General features: G+C 43.1%; 1 protein-coding gene across 1 annotated transcript; it reads right to left on the reverse strand.

Annotated features, from left to right (window-relative positions):
• Nucleotides 1-1,846: 1,846 nt before the first annotated feature.
• Nucleotides 1,847-19,337, reverse strand: LOC132321714 (transcription factor E2F3-like). Its single transcript, XM_059835158.1, has 8 exons — nucleotides 19,308-19,337; nucleotides 18,926-18,946; nucleotides 13,547-13,658; nucleotides 11,049-11,250; nucleotides 10,314-10,472; nucleotides 6,246-6,360; nucleotides 3,003-3,138; nucleotides 1,847-2,286 (listed from the first exon to the last, which is right to left on the reverse strand). Exons 1-8 carry the CDS (start codon nucleotides 19,335-19,337, stop codon nucleotides 1,928-1,930), a joined length of 1,134 nt encoding a protein of 377 aa, XP_059691141.1. The 3' UTR covers nucleotides 1,847-1,927.
• Nucleotides 19,338-20,546: the final 1,209 nt, after the last annotated feature.

Genomic DNA, 20,546 nt, shown 5'->3' on the forward strand with positions numbered 1-20,546 from the left:
TGTATACAAATCTAAACTCTTTAAAAAATCCTTTTTATTGATTCATTACCATACAAAATTTATTCAAATTACATCCATTTGAAGTGGTGAGATCACAGCTAGGGAACAGGTCATCCTTTCATAAATCGACTTACAAAACCCACCATAAAAGCTTTTTTTGGTTGGGTTTTTTTTTTACAGTATTTTACAGAGGGTTTCTTTTTAAACTAGCATACAATGCAAAGCTAAATTAGATTAGTATTTTGGCCCCACACATTGGGGCAACTGTTTAATTTGTACAAAAAGAGATGGTCTGCGTTAAGTCTTTGTTTTCTCTTCCCCCGCAGAAGTGCCCCTTTGTCTCGCAAATTTTCACGCTCACACAACTTTTAACTTTCCTCTTCCACAAGACAAAAACTTTAAATACTGCAATTTTATTTACACATCCACATCTTAAAAAACTCTTAAAAAATTACAAACCAGCTAGAAAATATTCTGGCAGTGTTTACAAATTAATTCTATTGGACAAAACTGCTAGGTAACTAAAGTGTGAGTTGAGAACATACGTCAACTTAAATACCACTGCTGAATGATCTATGCCCACATTTGTACAAACAAACACACACTTAACACTGTTTTACAGTTCTTTATGTGTTGCCCTTCATACATTTGTTACATTCCAAAACTCACACAGTCATACAGTTTTCTTATTAGTACTGGGACTGCTTGCCTTTTCATGTGTGAGCTTTCATAGCAGCAACTCAACGGTACCAGAAAACCTGCATACACAATATTCTACTACAGTACAAATAGTACTAATTTTCTGAGTGTGTCAGACAAGCAGAACAGAAATGGAAACAAAAGGATTATATGGGCATCATCTAATCAACATTACATTAATTTAGCCCAGAACACGGCAACGTATTTTACACGCAAAAAAAAAAATTATTTAAGACTTCTTAGAATTCCTCTCACGTTCAAAAAATAAATATTGGTACTATACTATACTCTCAAAGATCTTCAAAAAATAAATGCAATTCAGTTGATGTGGTACTTACAGTTAGATACTTTGGAAAAAAATTAGTTCCATTTTGCTGGCGAAGAGAATTAGAAAAAGCTGTAAGCAGAGGAAGCTAACCCACCGAGATAAATATGATCTATTGAACAAACAAAGCTTGGCATACGTGTTTTCCATAGAGGGAAAAACCCACAGTGCATCTCTAGTAGGCACTTAACACAAAGCCCCACTTAGTACCACAGAAATTTATGTACCAGTTCTAATGCACACTGGGGGCAGTAAAATTGAACTGTGCATCTTCGTTCCAGTTTAAAGAAACAACCAACAAAATCTACTTTCACGCACACACACAAGCATTTTTAAAAATCTGTGATTACTACGAGCAGTGGCAGAACTTTATACTTTTCAATATCTGCAATATACACTACATTTACAGTGTATTTTTTCATTAAAAGCTTTTAAGGACATAAGTATTTGACCTCATAATGAGACATATACAGAGCTCAAAATGAGCATTATGACAGCAATTTAAACATTCCCACAAGGAGCTGAAGAATCCCATTGCACGCTTTTGCATTACTTCATCTTTACGTTCACTGCAGGTACAACCCGTGTTGTGACACTCAAAAGACATGCATTCTCTGCAGAAGGCACAACCTGAAATACTATTATAAAATTGTTATTTAGGACTAAACCAGTTCATTGAGCCCTCCTCCGTAAGCCCCCTTGTCAGGGGAAGCAGAGACTGGGGGAGTGTGAAGACAAAACATTTACGGTCGCCTGCTTGCGCTTGCTGACTCACAAGGCACTGGAGCTCAGGGGCAAGGAGAAAGCCTTGCTGTAAAAGCCTTCCCTTGTTCTTTATAGTATTTCAGGGAGTACTTAATTAAAAGATCAGCACTGTTCGAGAGCCTAGTTTATTTAATAATGCTATTTGACAGTAAGTAGGGGACAACTCGGAATGATGGCAGGTTTGTTCATTCCGTTAAAACCACGATTTAGATACGGACAGCGTTTAAGACAATCAGCTGTTAGAAATTCATCCACCAATGAAGGAAGCTTCTCTAAATCGTAAGCATCAAAGAGGTCATTGATGCCTTCTTCATCCCCAAGGCTCAGCAAATAATCTTCCTGAAGCAGAGGAGGCAGCAAATTCACAAAGGGTCCTTCAAAGTTTGGGGGAATTTGGTCCTCGGTCTGCTGGAGAAGGTTGGCTGGAGAAGCCAACGGAGAGATTGTTGCCATATTTACTGAGCAGTCACCTTGTCCTGAGTTAGCAGAAGCCGCTTCTGGAAGAGGAGGGAGAGAAAAAAATAAAGATGACCTGTTTAATCTCATTAGAAATACTAGACACTGATCAAACAAAGTAACCACTGTGTAAAGGGCCTTTCATAAAGGATCACTTCAACAAAAAATGGCCTCCATATAATTTCTAGCTTGTTTTTGATATGTTACAAAGGGCTGCTCAAAAATAGGCGTGTTGCTATCCCCTCTGACTTTTCTACTAAAAAATTATTTTACAAGGTTCAAACAACTACTGGGGGAAAAAAACCAAATCAAGCGTAGTGAGAGATGCCCATTTTTCGGTACAACTCATAGTCAAAGTGAAAACTGTCTGGGCAACAGACGTCATCAGTGACACTGCGTAGCTGCATGTACCCTTACACAGAGATTTCTGCCTCTGGCGTTGAGGCGAATCGTTGCTGCTCCCGTCTTGAAAACGCAAAAGGAACAAAACTGTTTGTTTCTTCAGTATTGCACAAACTTAGTTCCCATAGTTCCATCGGATATGCAAATATGAAACTTATTTTTCTTCTGCATCAGTTGTTTAAACATATTTCCCCCTCTCTCAACCAGACAGGCAGAGTGGAAAACGGATACCTTAGCTTTTCGCTTCCTAGAAAAATAAAGCCAAAAAATCAGAGCTGGATATCTGAAGTTTAAAATGAAATCTTGAATGAGAGCACGAAGGAAGGCCGTTAGTATCACAAAGAAATATTTTTACCTTTGGAAATGGTTTTGGAAATATTTCCCTTGTGGTCCTGACTATAGGCTTTCATTGGACTGAGGGCATCGTTTTCCTCTGGGCACAGGTAAACTTCAATAGGTCCTTGAGTACTAGAGAAACGTATCAATGCACGCTGCTAACAAAAGAAACCTCAGTAAGGTGTTACACCAATGAACACAACAGAACATTGACGACACTGAGTAAATTCTTGTTGGGGTGCGAGTGGTGGAATACATCGTTTACAAATCAAAAGAACCTGAAATCCCCCATGGATTTTTTTGAAGATGTGAAAGGCTTGGCTGATGTCTCTTGTAGACTGGAGAGAACATAAAAGCTTTTCCCCCTGTCTGTAGGAGAGACACCGCAGAAGCCCACCGTTTTATGTGTTGTATCATAACCAGAGAGGTATGAAGGATTGAACTCCTAACATTTTCCTACAACCATAATAACCTGGAGTGCTCTGATGTCATGGGACTATGGGATGCAAGTCACAGGTTTTGTTACTATTCATAACAACATTATTGGATGTATTTGTGTAAACGTTTCTGCTTTTAAACAATGCCAAAACATCCTTCTCGCTCATCCAAAAACCTTCAGCACTAATTCCCACTGATCTCAAGTAGGTGTATGTAAGTCCCCCTGTTTATCAGGGAAGTTTTTCCAAATAACAAAAGAAGAAAAAAGATGCCATTTTCTTCACCCAAACTTGTTGATGTAAGTCTTTCTGCCCCCTCAAGGCAGCAGCTCTAATTTTGATGGTGTTTCTGAATAACAGGAACTCCTAATTAATCTCAAGAAATATTTTTTTCTTAACTTTCACACACTGATGCAGTACAAGAAGATGACATATATAGACAGAAAATCTGCAAAGTTGCTCGTGGTCTTATGAAACAAAATCATAAATGACTCCAGTTAAAAATAAACCTGCTCCAGCTGTATTACATTAATAGTTTTAAAAAGCAGGAGTACGGGCATGATATACCTCTTTGCAGACTTCTTTCAAATACATTTTATTGTGCCCTTCGACAAAAAATTCCTCGTGTTATTTGCGTTCTGACAGTTACTCAGCATAGGAGACAGCATTTACAAATACAGAGAGCAACAACCGAACAGGGATAACCCAGGGCACAGAAAACAGTGAAGAGTACTCAGGGCAACGCTATAGATAGTTAGAAAAAAGGAGATGGGAAGAGCAGGAGTTGGGGAAGGTACTGTTGAGTGACTGAGTTGTGCAAAAAAAGACACTGAGATGTAACTGCAAATGAGAGAAAGAAATAGGACTTGTACTGCCTGAAGCTGAAAATTAAATGAGGAAGTTGGGTATAGGGGATAAGGGAGGTCTAGGCGCTAGTTTTAATGATTGTGTGCATCTCCCTCTACCCGCCTGTTTTCCCTGAATTAAAGAATCAAAGCGTAATGCCTAGAGGAAAGAAACAGGAAAGCAAGCAACGATAACAGTATAGATTTATGGATACTGATAAAAGACATCCCTTCCTCACTGCAGCAAAATGATTTATTCTTCCGAAACCTGCACCTAGGTTCAAAGGGGAAATGAAGGACAAAGGCAGGGGAAAAAAAGGATGGAAACCATAATGGGCCTAAGCAAGTAGAGAATAATCTTAGGGAAAGAAGCGACAAGGAATCCGGAGTCTGGTCCTGCCCGCCCGGCAGCAGCCGGCCCTGGGTGCGGTGGAACCAGCCCAGCGGTAGGGATGCAGGAGTAACACAGAGGTATGAAGGCAGCACGGGGCTTTCTGGGGTTTAGCCCTATGTCTCATTGCTCCCTGAGAGAAGAAATCAGGTACATTTTTGAATCTCTAAAGCAGTGGCTCGTGCAAATTATTCGCCTTTGCACAACAGACTCGGCTCTGTCATAACAACCGGGAATTGTAAAGCAGCGCACTTTTGCCCCCAAGAGAGAAAATCCCAGGAGCAGCTGAACCATGTGGTTCATAAACCATGAGAGGAATGAAGAAAAGTAAAGCTTCTCCCTGAGGATATCTTCAAAGAAAAGCCACCTGAAGCATTTTTTTCTGCAACTGTGACATCAGCTAAGGGAAGGGAGAAGCAGCTGAGCTACCCTAGACATCTGCCTGAGGTAAGGAAAAGAAACAGAGTGAGGATGAAAGAATGAGAGCCAGACATCTCATATACAAAAGCTGGCACTCAGAGAGAGAGAGACTGTGGCTTGAGTAGCAAGGGGCAACAGAAAAGGGACACAGATCACAGAATCACTAAGGTTGGAAAAGACCTGTAAGATCATCAAGTCCAACCATCACCCCAACACCACCATGCCCACTAAACCATGTCCCGCAATGCCACGTCCACACGTTCCTTGAACCTCTCCAGTGATGGTGACTCCACCACCTCCCTGGGCAGCCTGTTCCAGTGCTTCACCACTCTCTCAGGAAAGAAATTTTTCCTAATATCCAATCTAAACCTCCCCTGGTGCAACTTGTGGCCATTTCCTCTTGTCCTATCGCTTGCCACTTGGGATGAACACAGACAGCTTCAGAAACAGAAGTACTTTTCATAAAATGGGAAAGGAAATCCCCATCCCCTACAGACTTCACGATAGCAAACAAAAAGTGCACTAGCAGAATGTACAATGTTTTACACAGATGTGTAAAATCAGTGTCAATGAAGCAAAGATGATGATGGAAGAAGGAAGGGCAAGAATGGATTCTAGGAGTAAAACACACATTTCTACAATAACTAACACTTCAGAAAAGAAAATCCTACATGAAAACATATGTCTCAATAAATTAGGATATCAATAATATGAGTCATCAAGACGCTTAAGGCACTGAGTTGGCCATGAATTTTATAACTAAAACTACACAAAGCAAAAAAAAAAAAAAAAAAAGAAGAGCTGAGTCTCTTAAGAGAGAGATTTGACATGGTTGCAAACAGGAAATTTCAACTGTCAAGGAAGAGCTGCTCTTCACATAAAGTATGGCAAAAGAGAATAACCTGTAAATAGTGTGGATTCCTCTGAAGGAACGCTGGAATTGAGAGAAAAGGAACGAATAATGATCGCTTTGTATAAAACGGTTTTTAAGATTCCCCTTCCTTTTTAAAAAAAAAACACTTCCAAAGTTCATAAGACAGATGAATATAGGACTGTATGCCAATTATAATCCAACCTGGGCATCAGTTACCACAGTAAGACTCAACACACTTGCTCCATCTATAGAAAAATGATCTATAACCTGGCAGGAAAAGCCAGGTTCTCCTTACCTCCACTGGGTCAGGCACTTCAAGTCTTGTTTCTGGAGGAGCTTTCACAACTATAACAGTTTGGTCTTTAAGGCCACTAATTTTTCGAGTATCTTGATACGTCACATAAGCTAATGTAATCACGGTTAAGGAATTTTCCAACCCAGTTGATAATATATTCAGACTATTAGAAGAGGCATAATTCTTTCAATTATTCGTCCATTTTCTCATGGCTACGTTGCTTTCAGCCCAAAGTTTTCTGTTCTCTACACTGGAATCACAATTGCAGTGAAACGGTGTGAGAATTTCCCTTTGATCTAACAGCTGGGGCCACTACAGAGTGACAAAAGGGATTCTCCATGCCGAGTCCTCTCTCTTCTCCTTTACACACGTAAAGCTACTTAAGCTAAAGCTCAACAACCCGCAATTACTCGCAGACTGTGCGAAGCAAAATTTTTTTACACGCTTGCTGTGAAATGGCAGAGAACTGGAAATCACTGAAAAAATGTAAAGGAATTTACAGATGTGCATACACAATATATTTTTGAAGTCATCGATAAAATGATAATGTCCATTTTCATTTGAGGCTTTTTTGTTAAACATTTATATATTCAGATATTTATTTATTCATTTGTATTATATGAAATTATTTCAAAAAACTACTTAAACAACTACTTTGAACAACTTGACAGTGCAGAAAGTTGGTTTCTGCATAAGCACGGAATGAATCTGAACATTCTGCTGTTCAACATGAATTTGTCCAAATCAACGTGAGCGTTTTGGTGGGTTTTGGCACGGTGGTGCCTCACTTACTGACCTGCGTAACCGAGGTGTCACAGAGCTTTTGGTCGCAAACTGTGAAACGGCCGCGATCACAGGCAAGCGCTTCCAGGTCTTTGGTTTCGTCATCCGTGAGGTATCTAGCACAGTATTTATGCCATAGAAATAAAGAGCCTAATTTATTATTCTACCTTCGGGGGGTGTAAATGTGAACAATTTTGGTAAATGTCTGCTGTTACCATACAGTGAGACAAACTGCCCAAGCTCAAAACGCCAATACATCTCACAGAATCACAAAATCACAGAATCACTAAGGTTGGAAAAGACCTGTAAGATCATCAAGTCCAACCATCACCCCAACACCACCATGCCCACTAAACCATGTCCCGCAATGCCACGTCCACACGTTCCTTGAACCCCTCCAGTGATGGTGACTCCACCACCTCCCTGGGCAGCCTGTTCCAGTGCTTCCCCACTCTCTAAGTAAAGAAATTTTTCCTAATACCCAGCCTAAACCTTCCCTGGTGCAACTTGAGGCCATTTCCTCTTGTCCTGTCACTAGTCACTTGGGCGAAGAGACCAACACCCACCTCACTGCAACCCCCTTTCAGGTAGTTTTTAAAGAGCGATAAGGTCTCCCCTGAGCCTCCTCTTCTCCAGGCTGAACAACCCCAGCTCCCTCAGCCGCTCCTCACAAGACTTGTGCTCCCGAACCCTCACCAGCATCGTCACCCTTCTCTGGACACGCTCCAGCACCTCAATGTCCTTCTTGTAGTGAGGGGCCCAAAACTGAACACAGCATTCGAGCGCCGAGTCCAGGGGCACGATCACCTCCCTACTCCTGCTGGCCCCACTGTTTCTGATACCTGTAGCATTGCATGGGGTTGTTGCAGGACCCGGCACTTGGCCTTGTTGAACCTCATACAATTGGCCTCGGCCCATCAATCCAGCCTGTCCAGATCCCTCTGCAGAGCCTTCCTACCCTCCAGCAGATCAACACTCCCACCCAACTTGGTGTCGTCTGCAAACTTGCTGAGGCTGTACTCGATCCTCTCGTCCAGATCATTGATAAAGATATTAGACAAGACCGGTCCCAAAACTGAGCCCTGTTGCACTCCGCTTGTGACCAGCCACCAACTGGATTTCGCTCCATTCACCACGACATTCTGGGCTTGGCCATCCAGCCAGTTTTTTACCCAGCGAAGAGTGCACCTGTCTGAGCCATGACTTGCCTGCTTCTCCAGGAGAATACTGTGGGAGACAGTGTCGAAGGCTTTACTGAAGTCCAGGTAGACAACATCGACAGCCTTTCCCTCATCCACGAGGCGGGTCACCTGGTCATAGAAGGAGAGCAGGTTGGCCAAGCAGGACCTGCCTCTCATGAACCCGTGCTGGCTGGGCCTGATCCCTTGCTTGTCTTGCACGTGCCCTGTGAGCGCCCTCAGGATGAACCTCTCCATAATCTTCCCCGGCACCGAGGTCACTCTGACAGGCCTGTAGCTCCCCAGATCCTCCTTCCGGCCCTTCTTGTAGATGGGTGTCACATTGGCAAGCCTCTCACACCTGACTTGGACCAAACGCAAAGCAACAGGTCAGGGGGCTAAACGACAGGTCAGCTCTCAGGCAAATGGCTTTTATTGAGGCTTCTACCACTCCTTTAGTAAGGTTTACTAAGGTTGGCAAAGGCAGAGTACAAATTACAGCAACAGTGGCTGCCACTGTATGAACAACGGAAAGGGTTGCATGGTTTTCAAATAGAACGACAATCTTCATTGCTGTAGCTCAAAGCTGGGCATATCCCAAAACATTCAAGGTAGCGATCAGTTACTGTCTGATTCTATTTAGGAGGAGGAGGAGGAAGCACACAGTCAGGGCAGAAACGCTGTTTTGGCACTATCTAATCACAAGGGAAAAGAAAACCATTTTCAAAAGCAGAAACTTCGCCTTCAGAGATGGAGCAAAGGAAGAGGCTTCCCAGCTCCCTGAGTCTTCAGCAGGTCACCTCACGTCAGACCTCAGTGAGGCGAGCGAACGACCATACTGGGATGCGCTCAGATTCGTCCCCAGGTGTCACACATCCACATTCCTTCCTCAATAACCACTAGTATTATCAGTAACCTTAGAGCCACAGAAGGATTTGGGGAATACGCTCTCCTACATCCAAAAGCACGAGGCCAAGACGCTGCTAATGCTGATCCCTCCTCGCCCATCCCCAAGGGAGCCATCAACTGCAGGGCAGGGATCTCTACCACCGCAAACAGCGCTAGAAAAACAGAGAAGTATAATGCTCGGTTTTGCTTTGCTCTAAATCTCTTTGTGGATGAAGGCAGTGCTGACCCTACTCCCTATGCCACTCGGTGGTCTTGCTTTCATACGCATTTTGAGATGCAAGCACAACCAAAAGACAGTATTTACATCGTTCACATTACTTTTTACTGACGCTCCTGTAGTTATTTCCTATCCTTCAAAACAGAGAATAAGTCCACCTTATTAGATGCTCTTTAAAAACTACTGACCATTAAAAGTAATAAAAGTTTTCAGCATTTTCAGCATTTAATAAAATGCTCTCTTCTGTTGCCAGCAGGTGGGAAATCTAGTGAAAATGAGAACTGGTTACTTACAAGGGGTATTAGCAGCCAAAAGACCAGAAACCTTATGAACCTTATGCAATTGAGCATTGCTATTCCATTAAATAATTAAGTCTGAAAGAGACATTTTGAGAGCTCATAAAACCTTTATCTATGATATTCCACTATAGATTCTCTAACCAGAGGAATCTAAAAATTTGTTGCAAGTTTCAGACTAAACTGACTCCCAACTTTATTTTCCTCTCTGTGTCTGGAATTTATATACGCAGCAGTTTAATGTAAAAATAAAAAAATTATTAAGTAAGGAGTACACACACACACAAGTCTTCATTACCTTAGCAAAGACTTTGTCTGCATGCCTTTATAATTTCTGCACACATAAAAATGGGGTTTGCTCTGGGCTCAAAAGAATCGAAAGAGCACAGGTTTTGGATGTTGTCACTCATTAATCAGCTAAATTCTTGGTTCTGCTCTATGTGACCATGGATGTTAATGGGCTCCTTCATACACCACCTTTTTCTCCATTTTTTTTTTTTTTGACATTCCAGAAGCATTACAGGTGCAAGTGGCTTAAGTAACTTTTATATAGAACTACATTAAAACCCATTATCCAACTTCTGGAAATTTCTGATGTTTCATATCATATTACTTAGTGGAATTCTCTTTGTGTTACAGAGCACAGCAAGACTGACCACCGCTGAGGTTTCGAAAAAAAGGATATCTCTGATTCCCCGAGTCCTCTGTTAGCAGCTTGAGGTCCAGGGTGCAGCTTTGGATCAGCTCATCCAGTTTCTTCTCTTCCTGAGTCAGTTCGGTCACCTCCTTCGTGAGGCCTTGACACTGGGCCAGCATGCCACCATCCTCCGACAGACGGCAGCCCCTACGGATACAGAGGGGGAAGACGCCCTTTCAGCATTTGTAAAACTTGACCCTGTGCTATGGCAAAGGGAAGAGGCAGCCTTTTACAGTGCAGATCAAGTCCTCATCTCCTTCTCCCTAAACCTGCCCATAGTGAGTCAACATCAACTACGCTTCCCAGAAAAAGCATCTTTTTATCATGCCAACACATTTTGGAACTACCACCAAGAGGGAAAAGCCAAATATTTCTAAGCTCTTCCAAAATCTTGCTTCTAACTCACCTCTCCTCTAACCACACCCTGAAAAAGACTGAGGATGGCAGTAGGTAGAGATGTGTACCTAGAACTTATGCCACTTGCAAAAGCAAATGACTTAATGCAGTATTCAGACAAAATGCTGCTTTCTAGTTTCCCTGACAAATGCTGTTTATACACTGAAAACCTGTCTAACAGAAAAAGAAAGCTTTATCCTGATAGAAGGCATTTTGGATGATTGCTTGGGGCAAAGTGTTAGAATGGAAGGTGGGAGAAGAAAAATACTGCTGCTCTGTGACAGTGAAATCAGCCAGCAGGAAAGGAAAAGGATAATGAATACTCACATCCATTGTATGTTGGTTTTGGATTTTTTCTTAATGAGATGGATGCCTTCCAGTCCATTGGTGATGTCGTAAATCCTCCTTTTTTGCACCTTGAGGACCTCTGCCGCTCTGTTCAAATCTAAGACCCCATCAGGAGATTGGCTCAGCAACTGAATGAACTTCTTTGTTAGAAGGGCAAGTGATGTATCATACCAAGTCTTTTCTGAAGGAGATTTTGGAGCTTGGCAAGAAAAGAGAAAAAAAACCAAAACAGATAAATCAGTTCTCTCATTTTGGTTCCGAAAGCAGCATCCAGAAATGAAAGGATACATATTACAGATATTTCTTTCATTTTTACCACAGAAATCTCTCAAACCTCTGCATTAAGACACAACTTACCACTGGGTATTTATTTGCATTTCAAGCTGCACTTTTCCAAAAGTCACAGGTACATGAGCAAATACATACATTTTTTTAAATGCAAATCTTTCCATTAGTCTGATGGATACATATATGCAATATTCTACTTAGGTTTTCACTATGTGAATTCTTAAGAGTATTTTTAGTATCTATTTATTCTGGCAGCAATACCAAAAATTCCCCTATGACTCTCCTCCATCAGGCTGATAGCCAGCTTTCATCAGGGTTTGATTTTCCCCTCTTGTAAGACAAGTGTTTCACATGCAATTAAGCAGGACTTGGGTGTACTTCAGTGGGTGAACACAACGACAGATTCCATCAGCGCCAGACTCCACGGCACGGCGTACAGAAAACTCAAGTGAATTAGAGGAGATTGACGCAAGACACAATTTATAATCATCATTTCCCCATAACCAAACAATGCTCAAACTGGGCAAGGGTATCCACTTCTTTTAAATTAGAAGTCAGCAAACGGCTTGGATCTTACTAAACAACGCGCTCTTTTCACGCACAAATGTAGCAATAGATGAGCTTTTAAGAGTTTAAATATGGAGATGAGAATAATTTCTAATTCTAAATGTTTGAGGACTTTGTGTCAAGGGAAATGAGCCAGCCATTATTAGAAGTCTGCTGGGCTGGTACATCTCAAACCTTTCATTTGCTTCAAGTATTACGCAGGATGGATCTTAGACTGATCTGGTGGTCATTTTCATGTTTTTAAGGTTCAGGTCCCCCACTTGATTGCAGAAGTCAGTCAAAACTGAAATCCTACCCGAAAGTGAACCTTTAGGCTACCCTGAAACATTTTGAAGGATATGATGGCTTTTCAGTGAAAACCAATTCATTGCCTCTTTGCAAAGAGAACCTGCTGTATCTCATTCTTTGGTAGCTTCAGGGCTTGTCTGCATGGGGAACTGGAGGAAAATTCGTATCAATTAGGCGACATTCTGGATTTAGACCAGCATGATTTTTGTTTGTTTGTTTTAATTTGGGGTTTGGAAAAGAATGAGAGGGTCAGAGTGAGAAGGGCAAGAGGCTACTTGACCCCCAGCTAAACGGGGATGTGCTCCTGGTCATGCAGCAAGGGGGTTCTCTCTACGGCCTTAGCAACACTGCAGCAGCATCCTATGCACCGAATGGTACTGAACTTCTGCGAGAACGCACTTCGATTTAAAACGGACTTCATTTAGCTTAACGAAGTTTAGTTTAATGAAGACAACTATGCTTGTTTAACTTGTCCGCATTAAGTTCGTCTCTTCAGCTAATTTCACTTTTCCCATCTGCCTCAGCAGAAACAAGACTTAGACTGGTGAGGAGGGACAAGTACCCCTCCACACCTCTTGCTCTCCCATCACTACCACTGCTGCCCCAGTCCTCCTCTTTCCCCATTCCCCTCCCTCTGCAAGCCTAACTCTCCTGCTGAAATCCCCCAAACAAGATGGCAAGGCTACACCCCCAGCGCCTGTTGCAAGAAACCTACTGCCCGAGGCAACGCAGGCGTGCAAAAATGAAGACTTGCAGCAACTAAGCAGCGGCAGTAATAATCTAGTCGTACCGCAGGGAGAGAAGGCAGCTCACAAAAAGCAGGCAGCGTGCAATGCTGCTGGGGCACAGCTACCGCTCTTTGCAAATCCCTGCCGGGGGGAATAAGCCCTGCCCATCAGCTGCTGTAACTCCAGCGACGAAGGAGGCGGCTGGCCCGATTAGCCCTGCCTAATAACTGTGCGTTTGAGCCCGTCGCAGTATCTTGATTCCTCAGCATCTACCTCTCCTAAGCATCCCCCGCTTCGTGTCCTTGGGTGAAGAGGAGGCCCTGGATGGCGAGGCTGCAGGCTGCCCGGCGGGCGGAGGGACAGAGCTGGCAGCCAGGAGCCTCTGCGGCCTCTCAGCGGCTCTGCACCAACCGATCGACGCACGCCGCAAACCCGTTGCGTGCTGCTGGCTGCGGGGGCGAGGATGTTGCACACACATCCGGGCGAGGACAGTAATAAACACGCGTCTTTAGCTAGGTAACGCAGCCTGTCGTGCTGGTTCACACTGATCTCAAGCTAGTAAAATCAAAAACTCTGTGCCATACAGCGTGTTACCAGTTCCCTTACTTGTTGGACTATCTGGACTTCTTGTCGCAGCTCTTCCTTTCCCCTTTGGAGTCTTTAGTCCTTCAGCCAGATACTGGTGGCCACTTTCTCCTAGCTCCAGCCTTCGTTTCGCCTGTTAAAAAAAAACCCAAACAAATAGTAATTTTTTTTAAATTGATGGGTTGTTAAGAAGTGTATTTCGCTTCACCAAACACAATATTGGGGTTACAGGAAAGGCGGACAGCAGTGAACTTTTCGCAGCAAAGTTCTGTATCAGTACAGGTTCATACCCCATATTCATCACAAGGCAATCTGAATATTTATGGGAACCCAAAGGCAGGCTTCAATGTTTCACTCTCAGAGGCTAGGTTGATGGTTTTGTTTGGAAAATTTAGCAATTTTTTTTAATTTGAAAAGCTGAGTGACAGTTGTATGACCCGCTTCAGTCCAGTCTGGACCTTTTCAAATACATATGAAAAATGTCTACCTCCACTTGAGTTGAGAACGTTTCGGTTAAGAAAACCAAAGACAAACGCTCAAGCACACAGGTATGCACCCGGAAACCTACATTTCTTCTGAAAAACTCCTTACGTCCATTGAAGTTTGGGCACAGGTAGTATAAGTGCAAGGGGAAGGAAAAATGTAACTTGAAAGGATGGCTTTGAGAGGACGAGTAACTTCCATTACTGTAAGCTTTCCATCAACGACATACGAGACGTTACATCAAGAGCAGCATTGGACAACTGTTCTCCTCTGCTCGTCAAGAATTCTTGTCCTCATTGAAAGCACAACCACTCCATTTATTTCATATTAACTAGCACGTTTGCATTAAAGCTGCCTACATAAAAGCAAGGCGGAGCAAAAGTAGTATCAGAAAGATGATGCCTGAAAATCAGCTAAATGTTGCATTTAGCTCAATGGAAAGCTGTGTACACCTTGAATAATAAAAATCATGGATGACACTGTTAAACTGTGCAACACACAAACTGCAACCAAAACCACCACCAATATGAATTTTGTTCCTAGACAGAAACACAATCTACTATCTTTGGAAACAATTCTATACCCTGCCGTGCTACTCGGGTTACTGAAACTAAACCTATCCTAACAATAGGAAGGACATTACCTGGGAAGACACAGGAAAAAGAAGACAAAGAAGTTTTATGTCTAATGAAGTTTAGCCAAATAACTGTTTCCCAAGAATGTTGTTTATTCAATTAGGTAGAATAATTCAGAGTATTTTATTTGCTTGCTCTTTAGACTTGCCCCAAAGGGTTGGATCATATTCAGCTCCTCAGTGAGCCAAGATAAAATAATACATTCCGCCATGGAGTTGTAGACAGATATTTCCATATTGTGGATTTAGCTTGTGTGTTTTACTTAGGGTCTGTGACCAAGAGAAGGCTCTAAATAAATTAATTTATATGCGTTATTTATGGATAGCTCGCTAACATCTTTGTACTGGACTCCGTTTGCAAACCTCAAACTTATTAAAAGGCAAGTTAAAGCACATGAAACGTGTACAAGCCCTCGGTGTAATAGCATGTACAGAGTGCTCAAGCCACTCTTCTCTATATTTTGTGCGAAGGGGCAAGGCACTAATTCCTCGGTGACAGAGCAAAACTGAACTAACTGCATCCTTCTAACCAGCGCAGGCACCGGGCTCCGGGCAGCCCATGGGTGGCAGCTTCTCACGGCGCACAACACCTCTGCTCCGCTCCCCACGGCATCGGCTCCGCCATCCAAGGACACAGATTTTAAAAAGGTCGGCTGTTAACAAAAACGTCCAGCTAATATGTTTAGCCAACGTAATTGGATTAAATTACGATTACAGCTATTCCAGACGGAGAAATACATTTCACACTTTTTTTAAAGTAAGTGTTTTTCCACCCTGAACACTGTAAGAGCAAAGGCAGGAGGGGTGAAAAGGGAACAATCCAGGGCATGGGAAGACTAGGCCAAAGGGATACAATTAAAGATAAAAGAGAATCTCAAAACCAGGTGTGAGAAGGAGGGGAAATGCTAAAGACTTAAAATCCAGAGATTTGCAGCGGCTCTCTCCATCAGAAGAGAAACTCCGGTTTGGACTACACATCAACACTTTTTGTCTCAACTTGTTTGCAAGACACAACCCAACGGTATTTCACCCCTGCTTTTGTCGTTAAACACTTACAACTTTCTCCCGTGAACTTCAAATAATCAGGTTTGGTAGTGAGAGAAGACAAGCAGCGCCCTTCAGCTGCGCGCAGCTGCCCAAGCCTGTCCGAGTGTGTCGGGCTGTTACAAACAACCCGCTCTCGCCGGTCTCACTGGCACGCCGTAGCTACGGGCAGCGCCCGACTAGCGAGCGCCTTCTGCAAAAATACCGAACGGCAGAGACAGCACTACAGGATAGTTATTTTGTAGGGCACAAAGCATATGGAAAACCTGAGAGAGAGATACAGGGCAAAATATTTTAGAAGAGTTTAAAAGAGCTTGGTGAAGTTACCGAGAGGCGATTTTAGCAAACCCCCGGGGATGTTTAATTTCTGGCCAGATGCTACAGGTCACTCAGCAAGTGCCTTCTTCCCCTTCCTGTTTTACAAACTTCATAACAAGATGCAGGATTGAAGTGGCATATTCTCTCAATTTCTTCTTCCCCGACTTACAGACCAAAGATTTTCTAGTGCCTTTTTCTTTGCACTGGAGATCCTGGCTGACTCACAGTTTCTCCCTCCCAACTCCAACATTGTTCATAGTGCTTTCTGATATCAGGCTTCCATTGAGAAGTCTCAAGATCTGCGTTCAGCAATCAGCAGAATCGGTAACCCTTTTAAAAAAAAAAAATCTTGATTAGCCTAACTTATTTCTGCTGCAGGACTATATTAATTATTTGCAGTATATGTACAAATTTTGTATTGTCTTGACTTACATTGTTTGATCAAGCATAGCATGCAGAATCTCTGACACGGTACGTGGGACCTGCTAAGAACTAGCAAGCCAAAGGACACCAGCACTAAGCGTCCCAACGATAGGGAAAGATAGAAAGCGTAGGGACTAAGAACTCAGCAACATGAAACTTGAGTGCAATAACTGGAAGTCAGGTTCCTCAGGGGGATTGTGAAAGGATCATAAAGCACATGGGGCACTGAGACAGTGAAGCCACAAATCCCTACCTCCAGCAAGAGCCGTAAAAGTAACAGGAAAGCATCCTATTGATCCGGACCAGACACCTTACTAACCCCTTGGCTGAGACCTAAAATGTTTGGCATCAACTGTTTTGAGTTCATTTTCTCTTTCAATACTACAAACAACTGCTGGTCTAAATACAACTATGGATCCACTGTGCAGTGCAGACCACTAAAACCAGGGGGCCCCTCGACTCCTATGTAGTTATGCTCTTTTAGGTTCAAGCCCCTTCTAAAAAAAAAAACAAAAAAAAAACCCGAAACCCAGGTAGCTACCACAATTAACATCAGAGGCAAATCCACAAGAATGTCTTCATAAGAACACTTGTGTCTATAGGAAAATAGAACCTACTAGGATAAGGATAATATGTCTAAATACCAGGTGTATTCGTTAGGAAGTATCTTCTTTCCATTCTTTCCATTCACTTGTTTTTGACCTTGTGTTTCAAGATGTTCTCTAACATTTCCCCCCTTTGAGACTTCTGGATATACTTTATAATTCCCATAAGCCTCAATCTCCCTTTACTTAGGTTCCACCACTTAGACAGAAGGTGGTGGCATTTGTCACTTTTCTAACTGGGCCTTGTCACACATTCTCCAATTTATCCCATCTTCTTACAACCTGGTGTCGCATTAAAGGGCAAGGCGATTTGGAAGAAAATAAACCCCCGTGCGTTCCAGCTTGTCCTCAGGTATCAGAGGGGCTGGGGGCAGCTAGGCTTAGATTCTGAGTGATGCCCTACTCTTTGTGTTACAAGTCCGGTCGCGTTCAATGTGTTGAACTCTCACGATTACGCATACACTCGTAACACCATACACTTTCAGTCTAGTCGCGTTCCATGAACTAGCACGGCCACACTTAAGGGATTTGGTGGCATTCAGTGAGAACTGTCACGGCTAGATTAACGAATAGTGCAGTTTATTGAAGCCACAGATACACAAGTTCTTTTGGGCTGCCGGTGATAAAATTACTGCCTGCAAAGCATGTGCAAATACCAAGAATATGAGCACTATAGCCTGGCGACAAACGCGTTAAGTTATAAAGCAACTCTATAGAGACTTCTAAGTTGCCCGGGGAAGCACTCGGTGTAACCAAGTGTTCGAACCTTACCCAAAGGCGTCCCTGTGGGGGGGAAGAGAGGCTCTGATCCCAGGTGTCAGGGGCGGTCTGCCTGGTATCTTCCCTGGCATCCCTCCTCTCTTAAGCCATTTTTATTTTATCTGTCCTTACAGGTGGAGCTTGAGTGACTCTAGTCATACATACCTCTCTTGCAATTGGTGTAAAAGTTTCTCGTTCTGCTTTTAAAGGTATAGACTGAGAAAAATCCAGAGCGCAAGCTCAGCGAGGGGTGGTCGCACCTTGGAGGTGGGTAGCTTTGGGATGGAGGTGTGGTGTTTTGGTATTATAATGAGATTATAATGAGCAAAGTTCACCCAAAGATAGTATTTTGACAAAAAATGACAGACTGTTGGCTCGGGGTGGTAAATATGCAGCTCAGGGTAGGAAATATGCGGCTTGTCAGTTCCATAGTACCTTCCAGTTCCCGTCTTATCCCAGAGCCTGGCAGCGGTGTCTCCACTCCACTCCACCCTCCGTGCAGTTTCTCTTAGAGTCAGCACACCAAACTCCCCTGGTGTTGCCAACATCTAAGGTTGCCTAGGGAGCTTCTGTGGGATGGATTCCTTGCACATTCGCCACACTCACCCTGAAGATTTCTTCAGTGCTGTACCTTCAATATAAATTTAATTTCTAAGTTACTTCAAGAGGTAGTGATGTTTTACAGGAATAATATATGGAAGTGGTAAGAAAATCTAACTACTTCAAAAGAGGGGATTGATACCAAAGATTTAAACAATTTAGCTGTAAGACAAACCCTTTTGGATAAACCTTATCAGAAAGGGAAGTTACCAAACCTTAAACTGTGATCATCTATGCCCTAACTACATTGCTGAATTGATATAATGATAACACCAGAACACAGACTGAACTCATGTCTCAACTACTGTAAAGGTCCTGGATCTACTATGCCTGAGTTAACCAACTCCTCTGTCGGAGTTTGACAACAAGAAGAAGAGAACCATTTCAACAGGACTCTTAAAGGCTGTATTATTGCATAATCAAGTTAAAATTGAAATATTATCTATTTCTGTTTCTTTTCCAGGTTGTAAGAAGATGGGATAGATTTGAGAATGTGTGAAAAGGCCTAATTAGAAAAGTGACAAATGCCACCACCTGCTGTCTAAGTGGTGGAACCTAAGTAAAGGGAGATTGAGACTTATGGTGTCGCGTTAAAGGAATGCAGTTTCGAAATTTGTCTGTCAGAGTCCCAGGACTTTCACTGACCCATTTATCAGAGCCCCAGCAAGAGGACTTGCACTGAGCAGATGCACAAAAATTGAAATTAGTTATTTTATTGAAAGCGACAGAAACAGATTCGAGATTGCCGTTGATAAATTCACTAACTACAACAGTGCTACTAATTAAGGGTAATATTGCTAGCAGACTTGATAGTAATACAAGAACCCGGGGATAACTGTCACCCAGAGGGTGAGAGGCGCAGCGCTTATGTTGAAACAAGGTTTAAAAGTAAGAAAGAAAAATGTAGAGAAGACACTTTGTAACAACTGCACCAGTACGTAGACATATTAGAGATAAAGACTGTCTCCACTGACTCTCTGCTGATAAAGATTGTCTTCACTGACTCTCTGGTAACTAGCAATAATGATTAGCGCAAGGACGAATCGTAGAAAAATAGAATGGACTGCCAAAATAGTGCCCTAGAGTTAACTTGTCTCATTATAATCTCATTTTAATACTAAAAAACACACCTCCTAGCTAGAGAAGCCCCGACCCAATTTATCCCCCTACTCTCTGAGCATGCGTGGTGAATTAAAAGAGAACTGTAACTTTAAGATGAAGTAAGAAAAGTATTAACCAATAGTTAATTACGGGTAGCACCAGTAGGCGTAACTAACTTTGCTAACTGTTTCAAATACCTGTCATGATTTTAACCCTGTGTGCAAGCTTTGTGGAGCAATCCCCTTGCACCCGGCGCCGCAATAAACATGCCTGCTTTATAACTCTGTGTGAGTTGTGAAGTTTGTTTCCGCATGTCACACCCGGTTGCCTCAGCTGGGCCCTGAGGCCCAAGTGTGCAATATCAAGCAGCTACTGGTTCACGAGCACTACAGTAACATCACGCAGAGGAACGACATCGCCCTGCTGGAACTGGACCGGCCAATGCCCTCTAGCCTCCAGGGACCTAGCCCCGCGCAGCAAATGCAACGCACGGGGCTGGCTCCTGCTTTCCTCCCGTGACTGCCCTGCACTCCAGCATGGGAGCAAGGCTCCACCATACAGCTCTAGAAGGTAGACTGAGGAGATGAGGCTGATACAGGATTTACCAAAGCCATGGATGTCGTGGTTTAACCCCAGCTGGCAACTAAGCACCACCCAGCCACTCGCTCACTCCCCCCAGGTGGGATGGGGGAGAGAATTGGAAGGGTAAAAGTGAGAAAACTCGCGGCTTGAGATAAAGACAGTTCAATAGGTGAAGCAAAAGCTGTGCAGGCAAGCAAAGCAAAACAAGGAATGCGTTCACTACTTCCCACCGGCAGGCAGGTGTTCAGCCATCTCCAGGAAAGCAGGGCTCCATCACGCGTAACGGCTACTTGGGAAGACAAATGCCATCACCCCGCACGTCCCCCCCTTCCTTCTTCTTCCCCCAGCTTTATATGCTGAGCATGACGTCATATGGTATGGAATATCCCTTTGGTCAGTGGGGGTCAGCTGTCCCAGCTGTGTCGCCTCCCAACTTTTTGTGCACCCCCAGCCTACTCGCTGGTGGGGCGGT

The sequence above is a fragment of the Gavia stellata genome, unplaced genomic scaffold, assembly GCF_030936135.1.
Source record: "Gavia stellata isolate bGavSte3 unplaced genomic scaffold, bGavSte3.hap2 HAP2_SCAFFOLD_44, whole genome shotgun sequence".
Lineage (NCBI taxonomy): Eukaryota > Metazoa > Chordata > Aves > Gaviiformes > Gaviidae > Gavia > Gavia stellata.

What these genes read in the sequence shown, in the direction of transcription:
- LOC132321714 (XM_059835158.1), bottom strand. Translation starts at nt 19,337, where the DNA reads ATGTCTACGTACTGGTGCAGTTGTTACAAA. An exon ending in TTCCACCACTTAGACAGCAG is followed by an intron (nt 13,659 to 18,925) that starts GTGGTGGCATTT and finishes TTTTTTTAACAG; the next exon opens with GCGAAACGAAGGCTGGAGCT. An exon ending in GAGGACTCGGGGAATCAGAG is followed by an intron (nt 6,361 to 10,313) that starts ATATCCTTTTTT and finishes AACCGTGATTAC; the next exon opens with ATTAGCTTATGTGACGTATC.